Below are 25,525 nucleotides of genomic sequence, written 5' to 3'. Positions count from 1 at the left end.
GAACTGGCTGAGTTTTTTGGGAGTGTTCTCAATCTAAGAACAGATTGAACAGAATTCCAAATGTTTTGTCAGGTAGAGCATCTGCCGCCTATGGGCCACCTATAAATTGCCATTGTATTTTTAGCTGTTTGTCTAGAGTTCATCTTTGGTTCATCTTTTAAATTGGTTCATGTATGGTCACACATAGAGTTACCCCTTTAGAGCGACACTAAACTCAGGAGTTAAATCTTAAAAATGCATTCAAGCACCTTAAAGGAGAACTATGGGGTTAGGGCTTTTCCCCATAGTTCTCCTAAGGGTGACGGGAGGACACAAGCTAGCGTCCTCCCGCCACCCAATGCTCAGTATACCACGGCCGGAACGGATCCCGCCATGCTGTCTGTATCCACCCAGCTGCGTGAGTGACAGCTGGCTCTGCCTATCTAGAGGCGAGACCTGCTGTACCCGCCCCCTCCCCCGTCCGTTCCGCCAGTCATCGCTGGAGGATCGGACAGGGGAAGGGGGAATCACTGCAGGGAGCCGTGAGTGACAGTCACAGCTCTCTGCAGGGATAGATCGAGAAGTAAGCGAGCGACGGTATGTGTTTGCTCACTTCCCGATCTATTGAGCCGACCTGTGACAGTTTCATTGTCACAGGTCGGCTCAGATTATGAAGCTGAGTGAAAATCACTTGCCTCATAATTCTCCTTTAACTATTAACAAAAATGTATCTTATTTGTGTACCACTCGGCTGCAGATCCTCAAATCACCTCTGAATTGGTGCTGACACTGTCCTTCCTTCTGGAGGGGGGCTACGTTTGTTCCCCATGGTCCCTGTGAGTGTTGTAAAGCTCACTTCTGTGATGGGCTACAATCTCACGTTTTATTATACTAATTTGTATTGAGATTGTAGTCCATCACTTGAGTGATCTTGGAGTGTGACTACTTTACAACTTACAAAGGGACCAAAAGTAGCCACTCTCCAGAAAGTATTCGCACCAATTCAGAGATGAATTGAGGATCTACAGCTGAATGATACAAGGGTACTTGAAAGCATTTTTAAGGTTTAACTCCTGAGTTTAGTGTCACTTTAACACTAAACTTGGGGTTACTGCATATAGTTTTCCGGCTCACTGAGTTATGCTGATATTCCTTGTCAAAGTAAGCCTTTTTGTACAAAATAATGAAAAGTCCTGGTGTCTTCTAGGTTTGCGATGACTGTATTGTATTACGCAGTAACATTGGAGCTGTGTATGAACGCTGGTGGTATGAAAAACTCATTAATATGACCTACTGCCCTAAGACAAAAGTGCTCTGTCTGTGGAGAAGAAACGGACAAGAGACCCAACTCAACAAGTTTTTCACCAAAAAGGTAAGTCATGAACATAAGTAGGAGGGTTCCCTGAAGTGATTATGTTTTGGCCAGAAAGCCTGTATATGTTTTGGCCAGAAAGCCTGTATACTGTCTAAGTACACAGGAGGTGTGCAAAAGGTTCACACATTCTCTGTCAATCAAATCAACTATTTAGAGATATCAAAAGTAATTAGGAGAAGGGGAAATTGGGGAACAGTGTGACCACTATGTCTAATTCTTAGGACATGTCCTGTCAGGGTGGTGTACAGACCAGTGTGGAGCTTTTACTTCCAACCTTTTGTAGGCAGGGCTTATATTGCAAAGGTCTTCTGTTATCCCAAATGAACTGGGTGAGTGGATGACTTATGGCTAACTTCGGAACAGTTATCTGATAGGTAGCCACATGTTAAATGCTTAAAGCTGTACCTGAGGTATTGTGAGGCTTATTGATAAGGTATAGACACTTATGTTCATCATTGAGAATGGGTGTCCTGGGACCTGGGAGAACTAACAGAGTTCTGATAAATCTGCTCAATTGTTAATGACACTCAAGTGTAGATCCCCTTCTACACTAAAACAAGGGGTGTACTTTGAGATTCCTACCACGTCCACTTCTTGTAAGCAACATCAGGAGCATCTTTCATTTTAGAGAAGAGCACCACTTTAAATAAAACCTGTGTCATCCCAAAACATTTCAGGGTAACAGAAGTCCAGCAAAGAAGGCACACCCAGTTGTCTTTGTGCATCATTCTTCAAGCATCCCTTGGGTGCCCAGGAAGCCCCTGGTACTCTTTCTTTTTGATTTAGAGCTCTGGTCTGCCAGGCAGTTGTCTTCTTCTGATAAGTACTGAGATACCTGCTTTGTGGAATGACACAGGGGCATGCCATGCATCTGGAGCTGGAGTCAGAGATTTCAGTAAGCATTCCCCCAGGTTCGCTGGGTTGCCATTCAAGATGTGCTGAATGGATTTAAAGGAATCTGCAGGCAACTAGTGCATTCTGCTTTGCTAGACTGGCGTTAACCTTGGTGTGTTTAAGGATTACATAGTTTTACCTTTTGACGTATAATAATCAGAAGCTAAATGCCTTTGGCTTAGTGGACCATACAAGAACAATGGAAAATGCTGGGCTGATGTTACCAGAAGATGCCATCGCTACAGTTTCATTCCAGGACTCAATTTTTTTTTTTAACTTCAATACTTTTTATTATACCATTTTAAAAGTTTACAGACATGTACATAACATATACTCCATTCATATCACATCATCAAAAACAATATGCTCTAATGGCTGCCCATAGAGGCAGCAGTTCACTGGGCCTTCTTGGTAGTGGCGTTATGCATCGCCCCTATACAGTATTGCATTTTGTTTTTCTTGGTCTGGGCACAATTGTTTTCCCAAAGAGAATATTCTGTTTCTAATTTTGTTCTAGATATGTTCCAGATACTAAACCTATCACCTGGGGTGAAAAACAAAAATTTTATTTTATGAAGAATTTGACCTCAAGCTTGTTCTTTCCTAAACCTTTCTCACCTTACCATTCCAGTGTCGGGAGCTGTATTATTGCGTGAAGGAGAGCATGGAGCGAGCAGCAGCACGACAGCAAAGCATTAAACCAGGTGACTCCTCACTTCTCTAGCATTATGTACAGGGTTATTCACTAAAGGGTGAAGGGTTTGGAGAAGGCAGGAGAAGTGAACAATCTAGGACAACATGGCTGAACTGGAAAAATTCTCCAATTCAGCTCACTTTCCAGTTCAGCCATGTTGTCCTAGATTGTTCCCTTCTCCTGCCTTCTCCAAACCCTTCACCCTCTTGGGAATAACCCTGATAGTGTTATAGCAATTATTAGTAGCTTGTGGAGTACCTGTATGTTTTTGTTTTTTTGCAGAAAGCTGGTAGCCTTATTATAGGCTCAATTCACTATGCTGTGTGTAGGCTCAATTCACCATGCTGTGTGGCATGTATCATATCACTTGTAATAATCAAACCACGAATGTTATTTTTACTGAATTTACTTAAATTGTAAATATCTCAGTTTTTCTACAGGTTTGGAAAGTTTAGGTAGTTTGCAAATGTATAATGACCAAAATACATTTTTGTTTCTTGAGGGTATAGTCATCCTTTAATTTAGTAGCATCAGCAAGTTGTGGGTGAACTCTATTTATAAAGCAGTGAATATAACATTCAACAAATATTCACCTCAGGTTCATCTTTCTGGCGCATGTGTTTTTTTTAGATTACAGGCATAGTTAACCACTTGTGAATGTTTGGTGAATGCCTCATTTACTGATTTATAAATCTCTCTAATTTGCATACCTAAATAATTTTATATATGTTTTAACAACATATTAGGCTTTTATTTGGTACACTGTTTTAGGGCTAATTCACACCAGCCTCAGTGCATTCCGGGCTGATTCTGGCCAGCTCACTTTGTTTTGGGAAGGGAGGGGGCGTGGCGGTGCATTGAACTCAATGGCACTGCAGGCACGCCCTCCGGCCGCAATGCGATCGGCCTCATGGGAACACGTGGCACATCAGTGCCTGCGTTCCGGTCCGGTGCAGTCCGAAAAAATAGTACATACACTATGTGCCATGCGTTCCTGTGAGGCCGATCGCATTGCGGCCGGAGGGCGTGGCTGCGGTGCCATTGAGTTCAATGCACCGCCACACCCTCTCTCGCCCCAAAACACAGTGAGCCGGTCGAAATGCGATCCAGTGCGCTCCGGCACCAATCGGGCCAGAACGCACTGTGGCTGGTGTGAACTAGCCCTTAAGTAAAGCAAATGCTTTATTATACACTGACCAATGCAAACAAAAAAGTGAAAACATTTTTTACATTTGTGTTCTATTTTGATTTGTTATTTAATAACAATACTGTATTTGACAATTACATTATTAAATAGAAAAGGCTTATTTTATAAGCAAAGCTTCCAGCCTGAACTGGATCATTATGCGATACCTGGCATAGTGATCACATGATTGGAATCCACTCTAATTGGTTTCAGGTGGTCAGCAGAAGCCCAAGATGTCAGTGACAGCTGGGGTTGAGTGCCACCAACCATGCAAAGTGTAAACTGCTGGCTCTCAAAGTATGAATATTTATAAACTGTTCCCCAGCACAGAGCATAATGCTAAGAAATGTTTATATGCGGATTGCACGAGGGAAAGGGGTTAAATCTGTAGTGCCTGGTCACTACAGTGCAGGTCATTTGGAATTCTGGTTGTGCTCAGCCTTCTTGTCCTAAATGTTCTTTTGTAGGTCCAGAGCTTGGCGGTGAGTTCCCTGTTCAAGACATGAAGACTGGGGAAGGGGGTCTTCTTCAGGTGACCTTGGAAGGGATTAATCTGAAATTCATGCACAGTCAGGTATGAGGGGAGTGTGAATGTGGAGGGGAGTATGACCTAGGGAGTGTGTGGTCTGCTCGTTAGTACATAGGGTATGGGAGATAGAGGGGACGCAAGCACTGTATTATGGGAATTTATAGGTGATCATGTAGCTGGTGTGCCCGTCTGAGTCCAGTAACGTTATGTGCTTTGTGTTTCATGAGTTGTGTTTTATTCCCATAAACCCATTACATGTGTGTAAAGTGTTTCTTTGCAGTGTAGTCATGTCAGGGGCCCGGGGTGGGCAACATGTAAGTGTTGGGGGGGATGCAAGTTGCAGAGTGCCGGGTACCCCTATATCTTGAGCTCCCCTCTGTCTCTCAGTCTGTGTTTTCTCTGCTTGCTGTAGCTATGTGACACATGTTCCGTTTCTCGCTGTCTCTGCTCCATGCTGCCCTCTGCCTGCCGGGGGTGGGTGGTGTCTGGCGCTGTCTCTTTGTAACCTCCCTCCCTGGCTCGGGCTGACCTCTCCCAGTGCTGACCCTCCATACACAGCTCATCCACAGGTCACCCAGGGGCAGAATGCAATCCTCCAGGTCACCGCGGTGTCCTTTTCAAGTCATCACAAGGTCACCCAGGGCTCCGCAGGTCATTTTAGGGATCATTCGGCTCTTCATCTCATAGTAGAACGATCGAGAGGGAACCGAAGGAAGATAACAGTGTTTAGAGGTCTTCAGTGCGTCCACTGGCTACAAAACGATAAAGGAAAAATGAAATGAAAAAAAAAAACAAGCTGCGAGTCAAAGCAATAGCCAGGGAGTTCCCCCTTCAATGCAGCCTGAGCAAGGCCTGCGCTCCGTGCTGGGTGAGGAGCAGGGATGGATTTGATAACGGGGCTGCTTTTTCCTGGCCTCCCCGTGTTGATGTCTTGGTCTGGGCTGTGTGTTGCTGGGGTATTAGGAAGTGAGGGGAAGTGTGGTCTCACTGTGTCACTAACAGTCTCATTTCTCTCCCACGCTCACTCCTCCTGCAAGGAGCGGAAGGTACTCACTCTGCCGCCATCTTTGCTTCTCGCTGCTCTCTCCCTTTCTAGTTATGGTTAACCTGCTGATATTTTGCTGTGTTAGGGTACGTCTTCCCATTACTCCAAAGCTGTTTTTTTCCCCTTTCACACATCAGTCTGTTACAGAAATGTTGTGAGCACCAGTGGAAATCCTGGATATGAAAAATTAACCAGTGCCTTCTGTCTCTCTCCCTTTCCCTCAAAATCTCTCTCCTTATTCCCTTCTGTCCCTCTTCCTCCTCTGTACCTTTTTCCTTTCCCATTTTTCTGTCCCCTCTCTCCTTCCAGGTTTTCATACAGCTGAATCACATTAAAAAGTGTAACACTGTACGGGGCGTCTTTGTCTTGGAGGAATTTGGTAAATACCGTCATTGTGCTTTTAGGAGATTGCAAGGGTCCATAGAAAGATCTGTGAGGGGTATCTGAGTTACTGCTGTATAATCCGCTCCACCATCTGCCTGTGGCAGCTCTGAAAACCTTCCTTCTCCAGATCAGGTAATATGCAACGTCAGCTAGCTGTCTAGAGGCGCTCAGGGTAGATAGACTTGCAAAATGGTCTTTTTATCTTACGAAGATATAGGGAACATGTGTTTTTGCTTTCAAGCCTGTAAATAGGAAATATTGAATCCTCACTTTCAGGCAGTACTTTGTGCAGTTAAGTCACTTCTTGAGTACTCCTGCCAAGTCACTTTACTACTATGCTGCAAGTTGTTTGATCTGCTCTTTAGAACTTACACAGAAGGCCACCTCCTCTACAACCCATGCAGCCCCCATTTGTGGGCTGTATGGCTGCTGTCTACTCAATATGGGACCTGTATAGCAGTATCTAAACCGAGTAGATTCTAATTTTCCATCTTATCATAATGCCCATATGCTTTATAAACACAGTGTCATGGCAGCACCTTGAACTAATAAAGATTTCATACAAGTGATATTATATAAAGATCACTTTATGATTTTAAACCTTTAGATAGTAATAACATGAAATTGAGTAAAGAAAATTGTATTTTACCCATTGAACCTGTTAGAATAAAAAAGGGTTGGCAAAATATGAAGTTTTACGAGCTTCTTGGATGGTCAACCTGACCTTTGCTTTAATGGAAGTTTCACTGATCCAGAAAGTATAGGCAAGTATTGCGACTTGACTGCCCGCATGCTCATTCTGGGTCAGTAACTCAAGAATTGTTAGCAAGTGCTGCCATATTCTATCATGACAAGTTCCCACCTTTCTTTCAAATGTCTTTTGTAAAGTAAAAGAGGGAAATGATTTTACAAATGGTATTTGATCTTTTCCTTGTTGTCTTATGCTGGTACAGGCCCTTGGAGCAGCCTTTATGTCTATTGGTAGTTGTTCATGCTTTGTATGATGCCATAGTGAAACTGTAGACAGAGCTGTGTACAGTTATACAATACATTCCATGTATTTGTAATTTCCCTGCTCTCACTAGAAAATGTGAACAAGAACCTGTGCCAACAAAAGCAAACGAAACGGGTAATACATTCTGCTTACAAAGTTTTTCATTTGCCTTCTTTACTTTATTACATTTGCAAGAAGAGTAAAGCTCGGACTTAAAGCTGAACTCCAGACATATGTAAAAATACACAAATTAATTCAGCTCTGCATTCATTAATACATCATAAAGAAAGAAAGACAACTAGGGAAAATTCTATCAAAACTGGAGCAGACAGAATCTGGAGTAGTTGGTCATGGCAACCAATCAGCATCCACCTTTCATTTTCAAACCTTAACTGAACAAACTGAAGAGAGAAGCTGATTGGTTGCCACAGATTCTTCTGCTCTAGTTTTGATAAATTCCCCTGAATGTATTTAATAAATGCTGCAGGAAAGTAGATCAAGGCAAGAAGCATAAACTGTCCACTGAAAGTGGAAAATCCATTAAAGTGACACTAAACTCAGGCGTTAAACCTTAAAAATGCATTCAAGCACCTCAACAAAAATGTATCTTATTTGTGTATCACTCGGCTGTTGATCCTCAAATAATCTCTGAATTGGTGCTGACATCGTCCTTCCTTCTGGAGGGTGGCTACAACACACACAGGGACCATGGGGAACAAAAGTAAAGTAGTCACCACTCCAAGTTCACTCACGTGATGGACTACAATCTCAGTACAAATTAGCTAACTAAACATGAGATTGTAGTCCATCACAGGAGCGTGCTTGGAGTGGTGACTACTTTACAACACACACAGGGACCATGGGGAACAAAAGTAGCCACCCTCCAGAAGGAAGGACAGTGTCAGCACCAATTCAGAGATGATTTGAGGATCTACAGCCAAGTGATACACAAAAAAAGATACATTTATGGTAATTGTTTTTAAGATATAACTCCTGAGTTTAGTGTCACTTTAAGGCGTGTGAGTTCTAAAGTACCTTTAGCTCTGAGCACTTGCAGACTGTCCAAATGATCTCTCTCCCCTCCCCCCTACCACCACCAAAACACATGCAGGCGGATTCCCACCATCTAGATATTGTTTCAGATATATGACCGAAAAGATTGTTTGACAAAATGTAGAGTGAGACTTGTTTCCTATCCGCTAGGCTCTATTCACAAAGTTGATGTTGCTTGGGATAGGACTCAACACACATCATGAGTTAAAAACCTGAGCAGTCCAGGCAATTGAAGAAATATATATAGGCTGATGAAGTTTCTAGGCAAAGGTTGACTTTTCTTCTTAAGCTGGCCATTCTCAGATTCAGCCCCGCAAGCTGAATATGGGAAATCCATAGTTTGCCCCATACTTGCTAAACAGCATGGATGGAGGTATCCCTGCTGCCGGCTATGGTATTCAGCAGCCACTGCTCCAGCTGTACAAATTCAAGATTACTCTATGCAAATGAGACCTAGACCAGCAAAGCTGCATGTTGGTTGGAGGCAGCAGAGGTGTATGGTTTCAGCTTGGCTTCTAATGACATAAGCTTAGAACCAACATACGATCATCTCTCGCTTATCACCGCCACATCCTTTATATAACAAGTCATGATGTTATCCCATCTTCCAGGCAGGAGGGGGACTCTAAGAAGTGGAGCGCTGCATCCAAGTAGACCGCACAATATGCACTTTATACCCCATGGGCTAGTAGAAAAATGACTAGTTCTCTTTATTAAAAGGGTTAAGATGAGATTGGATAGATTTTTAAATTAATGAGATACCTCCTACATTTAACAGGTAGCCATAAGGCTCAATTCACAAATCTTTACACAAGGATAAGCAGCTTTTTATTGTCTTTCTGCCCTGTGACTGTTCTTTCAAATCTCATATGACAAAGCTGAAAATAACGACAACAATTTTTAAAATAAGGATCCTAATCCCGATGTTTCAGCTTTGTGAATTAAGCCAATAGTGTAAAATCTCTTTAGGCTTTCAAGACACTAAGTAGCTTCATTTTTAGCTTCAAATATATCACCTTTTATTTTGTTCTATGAGTTTTCCCACTGACAATACTGAAGTGTGTGCCCCAAGATTGACACTAAAGACAGCTTTATAATTTGACCTACAGCATGTGTTTGATAATGTCTATATCGTCTGTTCGTTGTCCAATGTGTGTGAATGTTCACCGACCCTTTGTCTGCCTCCCCAGCAACTCCTGTGCCTCCCCACCCATCTGTATCTCTCGCTTTTGTTGTAGTAGTGGCTGAGATAACGACTTATGTTAAAAGTTAACATGTACTCTATTTAAAAGTAAAGTCATTCCTAAGAGCATACATAACAGAAGGCCTTGTGTCATATTAGCCAGAGAAGATTCTTCTATGCCCCTCTCTAATGTATGTTTCACTTTGATCCTGCGCCTGCTTTTGCCCGGCTTATAGACTAATTAGATTGCTGCAATGACTAAAAAGGGCTCTTCATTGGACAATGGAATTGTAGTCAGTAAGGCTTTAGCTGGCCATATGTTGTAATAATTTCTTTGTTCAACCTGCGGGCTGAGCGAAGAAAATATTAGATTCCTCCATTAATGCTAACAAATAGGGGTGTACTGATACTACTATCGGTATCAGTGCTGATACAGAGTATTTGGGCGAGTACTCGTACTCGCCCAAATGCTCTGATACCTTCCCCGATAGCGGAACTTCTGGTCAGAGGAAAATGTCCTCGCCAATCATCATGCAGCCGGCTTCCTGGCCAATCAGGAAGCCGGGAGGCAGGTCACTACTCGTCGCCTGGCTTCCTGATTGGCCAAGAAGCTGGCTCGATGCTGATTGGCTGGGAAGCGGGTTTCCCGGCCAATCACAATCGAGTCGGCCAAACAACATGGAGCCAGCTTCCCAGGCAATCAAAAAGCCGGGCCACATGTAATGACAAAAAGCCGGTTTCCCGACCAATCACAACTGAGCCGGCCAAACAACATGGAGCCAGACCAGGTGTCAACAAACTTCTGGTCAATGAGGAAGCCGGGCGGCATGTCATTACCCGCCACTCGGCTTCCTGATTACCCAGGAATCTGGCTCAATGACAGCGGAAGCACCAGTATCGGTACTCGGTATCAGCGAGTACCGAAAGCAAAATATCGGTACTCGATACTGAAAAACCAGTATCGGTGCATCCCTACTAACAAGCAAGCAATGATTGAGGAAACGCCCGCTGTCTTCATTAGAATACCCGAACAGCTCATTGACTGCCGGCTCTCTTCCTGCTAAGAGTTTCCTACTGGCTCCTTTGGTCAGCGGATCGAGGGATGCCAGCTGAAAGGGTGCTGACAGCGGGAACCCACGGTGCAAATTTTGGCCATTTCATCAAGAACCGGCCGAAATTCATATAGTGTATGGTCAGTTTTAGTCATGAAGTCAAAGAAACACTCCTGTAATGAAGTGAAACAAAACAAGAGGAGCACAGAATGTTTTGGCTAATAGTAGCAGGCATCTTGTTATGTATACCCTTGGCCTATTTTAATATTAAAGTGTATGTATAGTCCAAAGTTGGTGACAATTATTTTAGAAGGTTTTCTACTTTGTAGAGTCTTCCTCTCACTTCCTGTTGCATTTCTGGGACAGGAAGTAAAGGCAAAGCTCCTCAATTTAATACAAACAGTATAAAAGACTGGCTGGGATGTTATCCCTTCCAAATTCTATCCAAAACAATACAAAAATGGCTATAAATACACTTCCAAATCATAAAACCAAGTGCAGGTTGACTTTTAGATGTAATTGTTTGATCCTAAGACCCAGAAATTTAGCAATCTAACTCCATATTCTTTATTAGACCAGATTACTGTACTTCATTGGTCACTGGTGCTCAACTGCGGACCTCAAGACCACCTAACAGTGCCTTTTTGTTTTTTTTTCTGTTTATTTGTTGTTTTTTTACAGATATTGCTGGTTTTTATACAAATTGCTACATACGCGGGGATAAAAAACACCTCACTCAGTAGTTATATTTTCAGCCTAATCGTATACACTCTTATGCCATGGTTTGCATAAAACGGAATTTAGTTCATGCAAAAATGCATAATGTATGTGTTTTTTTTTATTTGAAGTAGATGAATTGTGGCGCATGCAAACATTTTTGGCTCCATGTGGGATAATTTTAAATGTCTTAATCACTGATTTGCACCTAAACATGTTAATAGTGAAAGAATAAGTCCGCCCAAACCTCAGATTTAGGTTTTTGTTAAATCCGAAAAAGGAAAACTTCCAGGAGGTTTTTTTTTTTATGTCTGCCAAGGAAATTATTGCATAAATATCTGTACTTAAGTTTCCACATTGGCTGCAACCTTTATTTAGGGGTCTGGCTCTTCTATATTTTTATGTATTTTATATGATGAAGGAAGGACTGGAACAACCGAGTTAGGTGGGAACACATCCAGAAACTAATGGTAGAAGATTTCTCCACTGGAGTCTCGAAAACATATCGGAAGCCACCAGGTGGCTCATTGCACTAGTCTATACCTGTAACTGAAAGATAAGCTTTGAATGGTCATTTTATGCCCCTGTGTATTAATAGGGAAGACATACACTGTTAGTTGACCTTTGGGCCAGCATCGAGCACCACTGCTGCAATGAATGTGATCTGGAAGTATTTTTTTTTTGGTCTCCTAACGTCTCCTGTTGGCCCAACATAGCATTGCAGACCTGCTTTGTCCACTGTACTGACAAACGTTGCCTCATCTTTGTGCTTCAGAAAGATCAAATGCAATAACACATAGCAACTAATTATAGTACCTATTTTCATTAATCACTATTCTTTGTATATCATTTTTGCACTTTATTGAATAAGCCATTTGAATTGTACCATGCGCATACGGTGGCTGCAGTCATGTTGTGAGTTGAGCTAATGTTCAGGCAACTTGATTATTAGTAACTAGTGACCGCACTAAAACATTACTGGTCCTACTAGTTGCTGTATACTCTGATCTGTTTTTGGTTCAAGCCACATCATGGCAGCTTCCTCCATATACCAAACATGGGTCCCCTTTAACTGAAATCATTCAAGGATTAGTCCACCCTAAAATTGTATTGCTGATTCGGTTATGTTGGAGGATTCAATCACCCAATGGCTGCTTTTATCTTTAAGGAACTACAGTGGTGAAATGTCTGAACTCCAGACTGTGCCCACCGGAATTTATGAGGGGCTGTCCGTTCCCCAATGGAGCTCTTTCATTTATGTAGAATGCAACATAAAGAGCGAGAAACTATCCAGTAGGGCAGAGCCCTCAACTCTAATTGAAAATGTTGGAGTCCTCCAAGTAAAAAGCAAGTCGTTGATTGAGCCCTCCAACGAGCACCTATAACTTAAAAAAAAATGTATGTATGGACTGACCCTTTAAAAATATTTACTGCTTTTACTTAATTTCCCCAGACTAACTGCTCAAAGACTTAACAATAATAATCTTGGCTGCGGACATTTTAATTAATTAGCTACTTGTTTGTAGTAAAAGCTTCTAAGCTCTCCTCCTCAATAAGATAACTAACCAGTGCTGCCTAATTAATTCTACTGACCTTGCTTCCCTGGGTGTCATTGTGCTACTTGATTCACTGCTAACATTGTGACCCTGTGGTCCTAACTCCTCTGTATCATCCTGTCTGTGACCATTCGTCCCCTTGGGTGTTCTCCATAGGCCCCTGGCTGGGTGTCCTCTCTCTCCCTCTGGTCTTGTGCTTTCTCTCTGTGTTTTTTTGAACTCTCTGTTTTGTCTCTTGGATCTGGTTCTAGTTCCTGAAACTAAAGAAGTGGTGAGCCACCGGTACAAGACACCCATGGTAAGTAGCCAAAACGCGGGCCTGTGACTCCTAAAATTATTGTGTGGGTTTGGGGGACTGAATGGGCACACGGGGTAAATCGGGCATCTATCCGGTGACCAATTTTCAGGCCATGTGACAGCATATGGTCTGGAATCTCATGAAGATTTTATAATGAGTGTTCTATCTATGCATACAACTGTAATTAAAATATTGGGTTATCTGCTGCCCTTTTTGATTGCTTTTCATACTCGTTCACAGTTTAAAGTAGAACTATGACCAAACTATAAAATCGCAAATGTGACGTAGGCTGCATATACCAGTAAGATTGGGTTCTCTGTTTTTTTTGAAGTACCCTCTGGATCATTTTGTAAATACCTGTTGATTTTGTGAGTGGAACTGTTGATTAGGCACTTTCTTTGATAGGGTGACAAGAATGCTTCTGCAGTAAAATCACTGCAGCATTGCCACTAGGGATGCACCGATACTGGTATCAGCGCCGATACTGAGTATTTGAGCGAGTACTGGTACCGATACCTTTCCCAATACTGGAACATCTGGTCAGAGGGAGGTTTCCCCTGACCGGCAGTGCCGCGAGGATACATGGAGCCGGGAAGCTGGCTCCATGCTGTTTGGCCGGCTCCATGCTGATTGGCTGGGAAGCTGGCTTTCCAGCCAATCAGTGTCAAGCCGGGCAAAGAAAACTGATAATATGGTGACACAACCCCCGCCCTGCAGACAAATCATTCCCCTCACATAGATCCTTAGCAGCAGTCATTACCGTACCAGTCCCTCGGCCAGCTGGGCAGACACCGCTCTCCAAGCTCTCCGGGATCTGCCCACGTCTCCTGTGTGCACAGCGCTCCCATGATTGGCCCTCAGCCTGCTACTGAGCATGCACTGGATTTCTGAATGAGAGCGCTGGGCAGTCTGCACAGTAGCAGGCTGAGGGCCGATCACGTGGGCGCTGTACACACAGGAGACGTGTGCAGATCACGGAGAGCTTGGAGAGTGGTGTCTGCCCAGCTGGCCGAAGGACTGGTACGGTAATGACTGCTGCTAAGGATCTATGTGAGGCTATGATTTGTCTGCAAGGTGGGGGTCCTTTCGCTATATTAGATTTGTTTACCCGGCTCGACACTGGTTGGCTGGGAGCCGGCTTCCCGGCCAATCAGCCTCGAGCCAGCCAAACAGAATGGAGTCGGCTTCCCGGGCAATCAAAAAGCTGGTTGGTGGGTAATGACGCGCTGCCTGGCTTCCTGATTGCCCGGCTCTATGCTACCGGAAGTACCGGTATCGGTACTCGGTATCGGCGAGTTCCGAAATATGAATATCGGTACTCGATACTGAAAAACTGGTATTGGTGCATCCCTAATTGCCACCCTTGCTGCTGAAGCTACTTAGGGAAATTGTGTAAAAAGGTCCAGCTTAGCCCCTCCAACACTATATCTAGCAGGAAACTTCCTGGCGGGATTTACAATAAAAAAATGACAACATGCATTGCAAATGCCTTTTCACAACCCCAGCCATAACTGATTTTTTCTTAGTTTTGCATAGATTAAAATAAAATCTAAAAATAAGTTTTGACTGAAATTGAACTTAGACTCTGCAAGAAGCCAGCAGTCTGCCATTACATAGACTCTGTGATTCTAGTATCGGATCTCCAGCGTGATGTAAAGGTAGTTAGGATGCGTTATTTGATGAGTACCCCTGTGACAGGATCAGTTATCCCAGTTAAAGTGGGCAGTAGCAGTACTTTGGCTGCAGACACCCATATGGTGGTTCCATTATGGGAAGATGACACTGGTGATGTCAGCTTGTGCTAGTAATTACTGCAGTGGGTAAATGAAGCCTCAGAAGAGATTTATGGGCAGCCGGCTTGAAAATAGCAACGTCTCAAGTACTTCAGCGCCCAATCGATTTAAGTGGTGACAACCATTATGTAGCCTAACTAGGTGTCATCACTGCGCTGGAAGACACAACTGTGTCACAGATGTCTCATGAGAATGTGTACGTCAAGCTAAATTTAAAGGCTGTTAGTCAAGATGAAAGCCCCAGCCTTATATTTGGAGGCCAGTGTGCACTGTAATCTGATAGGCCATGGATGTTCTCTAAGCCCCCTTCTGCCTCTTGTCTTTGTTTTTATTTTTAGGTTCGATCTCCATTTTTATTTATTTTTTCTTCCAGAGTATTTTATTTTCACGGTGTCACTCGCAAGACAAATTAGGATGAGAATTTCAAATCTAAATTCTAATCATCAATACATTCTCATTGTTATTTTCCATGCAGAAAAAGATCAGATTGTAAAAATAAGTTTAATTATACAACATTACAGCCTCATCGAAAACTATTGAACATTTCCATCCCTTTCCATAACTTCATTTTGGTCAGACCTAAAAAAGCAAAAGTGACTAAAAATTGGATAAACGGTTCAGTTTTCATAGAATTGTTGGGATTTTTTCTCAAAGAAATCAGATGTGCATGGACACCGTTCGAAGCTGTATACTCCTGTAGATCAGAGGCATTAGTTGCTATGGTGGCATTAAGACAACGGTTTTTCGGCCGATACCAGTGCTTCTGCTGGAATGGAGCCGGCTTCCTGGGCAATTAGGAAGCCGGGTAATGAAATGCCGCCCAGCTTCCTGATTGTCCAGGAAGCCGGCTCCATGTTTGGCCGGCTCGATTGTGATTGGCCAGGAAACCGGCTTCCCAGCCAATGACCATCGAACTGGCTTCCCAGCCAATCAGGAAGCCAGGCGATGAGTGATGACCCGGCTTCCTGATTGGCCGGAAAGCCCGCTCCATGCTGGGAAGCTGGCTTCCTGGCCAATCCGCAGCGAGCCCTTTCGAACAGTCGGCTCCTTGCGGTTTGGCTGTTCGGCCGGCTTGATGCTGATTGGTCGGGAAGCCGGCCTCCCAGCCAATCGGCATGAACCTGGATTGCCGGCAGAACAGCCATTACTCGCCACCCGGCTTCCTGATTACCCGGGAATCCGGCTCCATGTTCCCCTATGACACGAAGTTTCGGTGTCGGGGAAGGTATCGGAGCAAATACTTGCCTAAATACTCGGTATCGGCACCAATACTAATACCGGTGCACCCCTAGTATGGACCCTGCTGCCCGATTAATAGTCAAGAAACCCTAACCCCCTTGATGACATCATAGAATGATTCTCCATGCATCTGCTACAAAGTTTGATATGTTAAATTCGTAAAAATTGGTCTCCATTGGACTTCTGATAAGCAGTAGAAGGACAGGGGCCTAGATGTTGCTTAAGGGGCTAAGGGGAAGACAATTGGAACAGACATGGTAATCCTCAAACCAGAGGCAAATATTAAATCACTTCTGCAAAAAGTAAGAAAACAAAACCTGAAAATTTGACCATTTATGGCCACTGCTTAAAAAGGACCCTTGTATGACAGCCTTGACATTCGCTGATATCAGAGGGGCAACGTCAGGTTCACATCAGATTAAAGTGTATGTCAAGGCATTACCTGAATTACCCTCCAGTGTCCATTTGCATCAAGACCTGAATTACCCTCCAAGCCTCCCCTTCCTCTCTAGAGTAAGTCACTGCATTCTTTTGGGGGTTTTTTTTCACCTCGTGCCTGCAGTGAAAAGCTGCTTTTATTACTCCCCGTGATGCCATCGCCAGGCTTGTAAAATTATTGCAGGCAACTGCTGGTTGCCCTGCAACCAGCTTAGTTACTTTTGATGTAGGCACACCCCTAGAACTACATCTCCCAAGAGCCCTTTATCTATACATGATGTGTTAGCAGGCTCTTGGGAATCAAAGCTATAGCATTGATTTTCTGGAAAAGAAGTGCATGTATGTTGAAAGGGACAGAGAGGGGTGGAGTATAGCTGGAGTTCTGTAGTCCAGCAAGCAGGACAACTCTGGTTGGGATTTCACTGCAGCATAGGCACTGTTTTGCCAGCTTAAACAGGAAGTTGGGTACATACATGATTTCTGCAAGATCAACAAGTTTTTTTCTGTACTTTCAGCGTGGGGAAATGTGCATGTATTGCAGACATGTACTGATTTATTTATATTTAGCCCTTACATACACTAACCGGGTAGTGCTAAAGTTAAATGTAACATACATTTCCTAAAGTTTGAATCTGCAGACATTCCACTAGCCATAGACTTTAGTGGTCCAGCCCCCTCTTCTAACAGCTCTTCTCGAATCAATCATTGCCTCGACTGGCAGTAACTACAGGCACCTTAAACATTTCATTGTTGCCCGATCTTCCCAAAATACAAGTCACTTGGTAGACTGAAGTCTGGCTCGATATAAATGTGCCAACAATACAGGATTATGTTTAAAGTGTGTTTCCATCTTTGCAGTGAAATTCAAGAAACCCTTAGCATATGTTCACGTGTTATCATTCGCACAGAATATCTAAAAATTTATTAAAAATATTTCTTACGTTTTCTAGTTGTGTCTTTGGAGCAGGATTATACATGAGACATTACGGGCCGACCCTAATGCTTAGAATAGATGGGAATGTGCAGATGAGGGACAGACTGAAAGGCATTGTATTAACCTACAACTACCTAAGCCTTAAGATCTTTAACCCTTTGTTAAGAATCAAGGTGCCTGGGAGCAGGGAAGTAAAGGGAGAGGGGGAGTCCTGACGCTGGGGACTTGGCCAAAAAAGATGATTTAGGTAGCCTGGCAAGGAGTAGCTTCATCATGTGTTTCTTCTAGGAATGGCCTTCTGTAAAGTAACAGTATTCCACCAAATATAAATCAATATTTTATTGTATGAACCTCTGGAAGGCTTAAAAGGATAAAAGAAGGCAACGTATTACTGAATGTTATTGAAAAGACTGCACCTCTGGCACCAAATTGGGCAGTCGGAGGCTTTTGCATTGAGGCCCTGTCACTCTAAATGTTATTTTGCATTCATAAACAGATCTTCTTTCCTACACTTTCATCTAGAACACCCAATACGTAGAGGGTGCTTGTTTCTTCAAAGTCTCATTATTTTCTTTTATTTTTTACCAGGCCCACGAGATCTGCTACTCTGTCCTGTGTCTCTTCTCCTACGTGGCCGCCATCCGAGGGAAGGAAGCGGAGATGAAGAACAGACCCCCTCGACCTGTGTCCAGCTGACCTCTCCCCCCCTTCCTAATAACTGACCTGTGACCACTCACTGAATGTGTGCGCTATGCTTCATCCCTTCCCTGACTGCCGGCTCCGCTGACAGCAATTCCATTGGCGATCTACTGTAACATTCCTCCTGTACACGGAGGCCGAACAGTCTCCCTTGTAGTGACTTCACCATGTGTCGTGACTGCATTTTACAGATCCCCCTCTGCTTTAGTGTTGTGTGTGTGTTTGTGTGTTTCTGGCCTCTGTGCAGTGAATACCACACAACTGTTCCAAAACAAGATCATCATTGCACCCCTTCAAGGCCCCGCGTTCTGTTGTGCGATAGTGTTGCGGTCAACGGCCGCTTGTATAGGGCCTCTCTGGATTTGCAGGACCCAAAGGCTTGCATTCTAGCTCCCACTCTGAGTGCTGTGTCTGATGTTCAAGCAAAGCATGCTTCAGAACTTTCCCCCCATGGGCTGACGGACAGAAAAAAAAACCATGGACAGCCATTGCGGGCTTCTAGCGTATATATGTAAAAGAAAAAAAGGTTACCACATTTCGCAGGCAGGTGTGGAACCTTACGGTACAGAGTGTAAATATTAAGGTATTTGATGCCCCATACCAGCCATTGTCCACCACTGCATGGAGAGCACTATGTAAATATACCAGTCTTTCTTATTTATAGAATTCTGTACAGATCCTGAATGTGCAATAAACTGGCATTCTAATGCTGCTTGGGCTTTGACTTCTTTTATGCTCAGTCATGTTATTTTGATTTTGGCCACAAAGAGGCAGCATTTAATAACCAATACAGCCTGGGCAAGAAGAAGGAGATACAATGCAAAAGAACTGTATTCTGCAAAGTCTTCCACATGGTTTCTTTGTACTGCTGGCCTGAGGTGAACAAAGCTAGGGATGACTTCAAGTGAACCTGTTGACTTTCTCAAATGTTAGCAGCTAGTGTAATGGGTAAGAAGCAGGCACCAGAACGTGCCCACAAGTCCCCTGATCATTTCTTAATTTACATCTGTGCATCTAGAGGTCCCTACACATTATATCTGTGGTTTTTTTATTCACCACCCATACTGCCGCTCACTGTTTCAATTTGGCCACAGATTTGCTTTCATAGGATAGCAGGGTGGTAGGGTAGACCCTAAATTCAGAAGCTAAATCTTAACGCATTCAAGTACTGTAACTATTAACATAAATGTATCTTATTTGTGTATCACTCAGCTGTAGATCCTCAAATCATCTCTGAATTGGTGCTGACACTGTCCTTCCTTCTGGAGGGGGGCTGCTATTGTTCCCCATGGTCCCTGTATGTGTTGTAAAGTAGTCACCGCTCCAAGCTCACTCCTGTGATGGACTACAATCTCAGTACAAATGATTAAACTAAACATGAGGTTGTAGTCCATGGGAGTGAGCTTGGAGCGGTGCCTACTTTACAGCACACACAGGGACCATGGGGAAAAAAAAGTAGCCACCCTCCAGAAGGAAGGACAGTGTCGGCACCAATTCAGAGATGATTTGAGGATCTACAGCCGAGTGATGCACAAATAAGATACATTTTTGTCAGTAGTTAAAGTACTTGAATGCATTTTTAGGATTTAACTCCTGAGTTTAGTGTCACTTTAACTTAAAGGAGAACTATGAGGTGAGTGATTTCCACTTATCCTCATAGTTAGAGCCGACCTGTGACAAAGAAGCTGTTACAGGTTGGCTCTACTAGGATGTGAGCAGAAACGTGAACCAATCTGCTCACTTCCCGATCCTCTCCCTGCTGTGAGCGGCAACTGTCAATCACCGCTCTCCGCAGGGATTCCTCTCTCCGATCCTACAGCGCTGAGTGGAGGAAAGAACAGGGGAAGGGGCGGGTACAGCTGGCTCTGCCTCTAGATAGGCAGAGCCCTCTGTCACTTACGCAGCTGGGTGGACAGTGTTGTCGGGATCCGTCCCGGATGTGGCGCTCTCAGTATATTGCGGGTCACGGGAGGAGGTTAGCATATGTCCTCCCGTGACCCTAAAGAGAACTATGGGGAAAAACACTTACCCCATAGTTCTCTTTTAAACCATATGACTAAGGATTAAAACAGCACAACATAAATAGCCAGAATTGTAATAAATAGTTTGGGGTCTGTGCACCCAGGATTTTCAGGGCAGTTTTCCTGGGTGCACCCAAGCATGTTTCACAAATTACGCTGTGGTGCCTGCTCTGTGTCTGACTGACTGTCTTTTTAAATTACTTGGATAACAAGCATCCAGTTTAATCATTGTACTGGTTTTAGACAATTGAAGAAAAATGCCTGACTTCTGCTTGGAGAAGTGTATGAACAGTGTTCCAAAAAGAAAAAAAAATTTATCGAGGGATTTTCATGGCTGTCTTATGTAGGCTTATTTAATGTTTGTAAAGTAAGCAGTGGTCTGCAACACATTTTCATCATTTATATTATTTTTATTATTCTTAATCTTATTATACAGGATTTATATAGCACCAACAGTTTGCGCGGTGCTTTACAAAATAAAAGGAGTCAGTACAGCTATAATACAATTCAAGACGATGATTAAGAGGGCCCTGTTCTTGAAAACTTACAATTTAAAAGGAGGAGCAAGTCATACAAAAGGTAATATCTCTCAATGGTGTGCTGATGAAGAAAGTAAAAGTACAGATTTTAGGAGGAGACGGAATAGGCTTCCCCAAAGAGATGAATTTTCAGTGATCACCTAAAGACAGAGTAGGAGATAGCTGGACAGATTGGGGTAATGAGTTCCAGAGGATAGGAGAGGCTCTGGAGAAATCCTGGAGGTGAGCACAAGAGAAGGTGACGCGAGAAGTAGGTAGCAGGAGCTCTTGGGAGGAGCGGAGTGGACAGTTTGGGTCGTTATATGCACAGTTAGAATTGTCCAAGCTTGAAACAAGTGATCCTTTCTAGTTTTAGGCGACTCCTGCCCAAGTTTCTACCTTGTGTTGCTAAGATGTGTAGTACACCCATTACAGACAGTTTAACCAAGCTGGCAAACCTTTTAGAAGTCTTCCTTGTCAGTGCCCTTTTGGTCCCCTTGGGATGACATTATGGGAGTGCTGATGTGGACTTGTAGCACTTTGATTCTCAGTTAATAGTCATTAAGTGGAAAGGACGTCGATGAGACTCGCAGTGTAAATCTGCATATGAGCTGCTTGGATAATCCACCCTGAAGCCAGATCATTTCACAAGTTTCCTTACGACACAGCGTTTTGAAACTGCAGATTGCTGTCTTGTGAAAATAGCTTTAAGAAATAATGTGGTGACCATCTGCAATTGACTTTACCGAAAATGACTAATTTGTAGTATTTCCTCTTTAAAAATAATGTTAACTATATGGGTTACAATAGCATAATTGTTTAACTATAGGAATCACAATGCTTAGAAACAGATTGCTTCAAATAGTTTCCTTTTAATATAGAGATGTTTTCACCAAAAATGAATATTCACTCATGGTGGAAAGTCCTATGGAATACGAGTGTATGGGGTTTTTAATGGAAAGATCTTTTCAGTCAAATCGATGATGAGAAGTTCAATTGTAATTACCTATATGACAGCAAAGTGGTACCAAATAAATCCATGCTTCAAAAGCAATTTCCTTTCAGCCTCTCTATGTAGATTTGAAATAAGGAAGATATAGGAGGATACATTGTTGCATTGCATTATGTCTAGTGCCTAGTTAAAGCTCAAGTCCGGTTTTGCCATTTATAAAAATATAAAGGCAGCTGTGGCTGCAGTACTTCCTCTCTGGTGTGGCCACTCATGACTTACTGCTCTGCAATCTAGTACCAGTCCTCTTATGAGCTGAATGGCACCAAGTGCCATCCAAGCTACTTCCGGCGGAAGGCATGGACCTCTAACACAGACAATTAAAGTTCATTCATATGGACTTGATGGAGACATTGGGATAGGTAGTTGAAGTATCTAAAACCAAAGATTTTTGTTTTGTTTTTGTGGAAAAAGTAATCACTTCCTGTCCTGAAGACATAACCGAAACTTCTGCAAAGGGAGGCAAATTCTGACTGAGACAACGTGTCACCATTGGGTGGTTTTTCCATCTGTTCCTGTTCTGGAACAACTCAAAATTTGGGATTTTACTCCCAGTGACAATGGTCGTCACGGAAAAAAGAGAGTGTATATCTACAAAGCAGGGACATAGACAATGCTAAAATACTTCCCTAGTCTATCCAAAACTAAAAAAAAAAAAAAAAATGGCTTAAGATACACTTTGGGGGGTCTATTTATTAACATTTTCACGTTTCTAATTTGGTTCAGTTGAAAATGTGTGAATCTTCAGTGAAAAGATTTATAAATACGTATTCCAGAATCTTGCTGTATTCCTTACTGGGTATCCCTGTCAGCGTGGATGCTCGAAGTGACCGCGGATGGCTCCACCAATACTGAAACATGTTAAAGATGTCACCAGCGCACCATATTGAAGTGAAGAACACGTCTGTTCATTGACACTTTTGACACATGTCAATACAAATAACGTTTCGGGGCCACACAGGGTCCCCTTCATCAGGCTTGAAAAAAAAAAAGCCAGATGAAGGGGACACTGTGTGGCCCCGAAACTTTGTTTTGACATGAAGTGTCAATAAACAGACGTGTTCTTCACTTCAATATGGTGTACTGGTGACATTGTTAACAAGATTTATAAATAGACCCCTTTTAGATAGGTTTGGAAGTAAGTCTTCAGTTTAGTCCCATTCTAGCAGTTTGGTCCCTAGGGAAGAACAAAACCTACGTGGCATCAGCGACCAAATTTACAACCCGGGGGAAGGGGGTCTACATCATTCTTGGCAAATGGCTGGTGATGAAAGGTGTTCTCAAACAACAAACATTTTTAAGAAAAAGGTTCACTTTTCATACTTCTGGATTTTTGGTTTTCTGTGTCTCATTTATTTAAGTCTTGTTCCTGTCCAACAAAGATTCAGTTGGGCTAATGTACTTAAAGAGTTTAGAATCTTGGCTCAATAAATTGTATCAATATTTGCATAATTTTTTTATCAAAAGGTTTTTAAGAGTGCAAAACACAGCGGTCCCACCAGGTAGAGGTTAGGACAATTCAAGGTACATTGAGCATGGTCTGCAAAACATACAAACCATGTGGGAAGGAGGACCTGATGGCAACTCGGGTATATGTTTACTTTAATAATCCAATCCAAAAAAAGTAATTGCCTGTTTTCTGATTTCATCTGCACATGATTGGGTATTCAAAGTGAACCAGAATTTGCTTTTTATATGATTGAACAATTAAATATTCACGCAGTTTATTGAAGATTCCTAACTAGTTTAGTAAATAAACGTCACTCATTCTATTGACCACCAGCCTGACCAATATCAGTCTACTACTAACCATCGAGTACCTTCTGACTTTCACTAAGTGAGTATTTTATTGGTTGCTAGTGGTTGCTTGCACTTTGACCTTGGCACTAAATACAGAGCAAGTCTTGTGGTGGTGTTTCGGTTTATTGCTCTCTTAAAAGCATTTTTGCATTCCAGCCAGTCTGGTGTCTCCAAATGACACCAGACAGACCATTTAAATCACTTTTCCTGTGACAGTCCTGTCTTGTATCATCCCCATAGACCTTGTGCTTGCTGCCTTCTGTAGCAGGTACGACCTCTGCTGTTTTTCACTCTCTGCTTTCTCTCAACCTGTCAACAGCAGCAGGTGGGGAAAGATCAAGCTTCCATATGTAGAGCTCAGTCCTGAATCTGCTCTCCTAAACCTGTCAGCAGCTTAGACTGCAGCACGAGCACATTTGAGGGTGATGTAGACACAGCAGGCCAGTGACAGGATACATCTCCCAGCTGCACCCAAAATAGTGTCCTAGGTGCACGCAGGGCCCCTTGGGAATATCGATGTCTTGGGTGACTTTGTCAGGTTAGGAGATGCATCAAAGGAGCACAGGACACTATGCATGTCTCCTACGCCTCAAGCAGCCCCCCCAAAAAAATTAGATTTCCTAAGAAACAGGGATAAATATAGACTTGGTTCATGAACCCTGCAATCCCAGAATTCCCGGTAGAATAGCAGGGTCCTTGTGTGGCGTGAACGTTTAAAAAAACACTTATGGATGAAAATGATGTATTCACTGACATCATAAAGCTCCACTTGTGGGGTCTTTCTTTAATTGACTTGCTGTATAAATTATTTTATATGACACATAACCAATATTGGAGACACCTAATTGTCTAAGTATGCTGCTGTATCAACACTGGAGGCACCGCATTGTTCTATGTGTCATTCAAGATCATTCTGCAGTCCAAATCCACTCGGGTATACACCGCAGTCATGCCCTGCTGCAGAGTCTTGCGTGAGTTCCCAGAACATGCTGGCTAACCTATTTGATCACATTATGATCTATTAACGTCTCTTTGGTCTTGTTCACCATTGGTCCTGCACTCTTTTTCCTTCGTTCTTTGAGGGATATGGCTAGATGATAATTAGGTGGCTTCGGGTTAGATTGCAATCTTTAGTGGTTTTTGCTGTTTTATTCTCTGGATCTTTGCCCTGAATCTCCCAACTAGGGGCATTTAAGATGAGCCTCCCCAGAGCTGGTGAGTTCTGTGGGTTGGACTGACTTTCTGTAACAATGAGCCATTGACAACCCAAGTTCCAGCACCTCTTGGACATCCCCAATCCAGGGCTGACTCGGCCCTAGGGTTGCCACCTTTTCTTCAAGCGAAACCCGAACACTCTAATGACAGGCGGACATTTTTATTGGAGAATGAGTCGTGGCTTATTCATTTGTAAATAACGCCACCCATTCATATGTAAATATCAGAGTTGAGACTATTTTCAGTGGGGGGTGGGGGGGGGCAGTAGCCCCTATCTTAATTTTGGTTGCCCCTGTCTGCCTGACATCATGTGTCGGGTTTTCTGCTGCCATGAAACCCGGACACAGCATTCAAATCCCGGACTGTCAGGGGGAAACATGAACAGGTTGCAACCCGACTCCAACTAGGACTACAATATCACTGTTGTGTTGACTTGCCTTTTATTGGTGATTAAGGTTTGGAATTAGCTTGGTGCTGGCAAAAGGAGCCTAGCCAAAGGCACTTAAATGGTCAGAAACAGCCCTTCATGCTGTTGTAAGTAAGGCACCGTATGACTCAAGCACTCAGCACTAGCACTCAGCATTCTGCATATGATAGATGTATTGAAATCCTTCAGCGGGTACAAAGGATGACCTGCGTGAGGCCTTAAGAGGGCAGCATAGTTGGGAATCGGATTTCTGCAGCAATGGGCAGTGTGCCCACCGAGAAATGAGTTCCTGTTTATAGGGTGTAATAAGTAATTAGTGTTATCCGAACTGACAGTGATCGTGTGACTCCTTACTGTATAATGGCTTCATAATCCCCATGGTGTTAGGAAAGGGCCAGCTGGGGTGGGCAGCGAGTGACATTTATAAACTGTAACTGTAGATCATAATGTTTACTGTCTTTTACAGCCACATAACCTCTGCCTTTCTTCCACG

At 43.1% G+C, this 25,525-nt stretch overlaps 1 protein-coding gene across 1 annotated transcript in view; it reads left to right on the top strand.

The window, feature by feature from the left end:
- Positions 1 to 18,754, top strand: part of MADD (MAP kinase activating death domain) — a 101,031-nt gene extending 82,277 nt beyond the window's left edge. The window contains exons 33-39 of the mRNA XM_018562147.1: positions 1,187 to 1,351; positions 2,880 to 2,952; positions 4,596 to 4,702; positions 5,695 to 5,703; positions 6,012 to 6,081; positions 12,893 to 12,939; positions 17,932 to 18,754. Coding sequence (XP_018417649.1) covers positions 1,187 to 1,351; positions 2,880 to 2,952; positions 4,596 to 4,702; positions 5,695 to 5,703; positions 6,012 to 6,081; positions 12,893 to 12,939; positions 17,932 to 18,039 — 579 coding nt within the window. The 3' untranslated portion in view covers positions 18,040 to 18,754. The remainder of the gene's footprint in view (positions 1 to 1,186; positions 1,352 to 2,879; positions 2,953 to 4,595; positions 4,703 to 5,694; positions 5,704 to 6,011; positions 6,082 to 12,892; positions 12,940 to 17,931) is intronic.
- The last annotated feature ends 6,771 nt before the right edge of the window (positions 18,755 to 25,525 follow it).

Source organism: Nanorana parkeri, unplaced genomic scaffold (assembly GCF_000935625.1).
Source record: "Nanorana parkeri isolate BGI_ZX_2015 unplaced genomic scaffold, ASM93562v1 scaffold562, whole genome shotgun sequence".
NCBI classification, from domain to species: domain Eukaryota; kingdom Metazoa; phylum Chordata; class Amphibia; order Anura; family Dicroglossidae; genus Nanorana; species Nanorana parkeri.
Note: the sequence above shows the minus strand (reverse complement) of the source record. Positions and strands in the feature narration are given on the sequence as shown.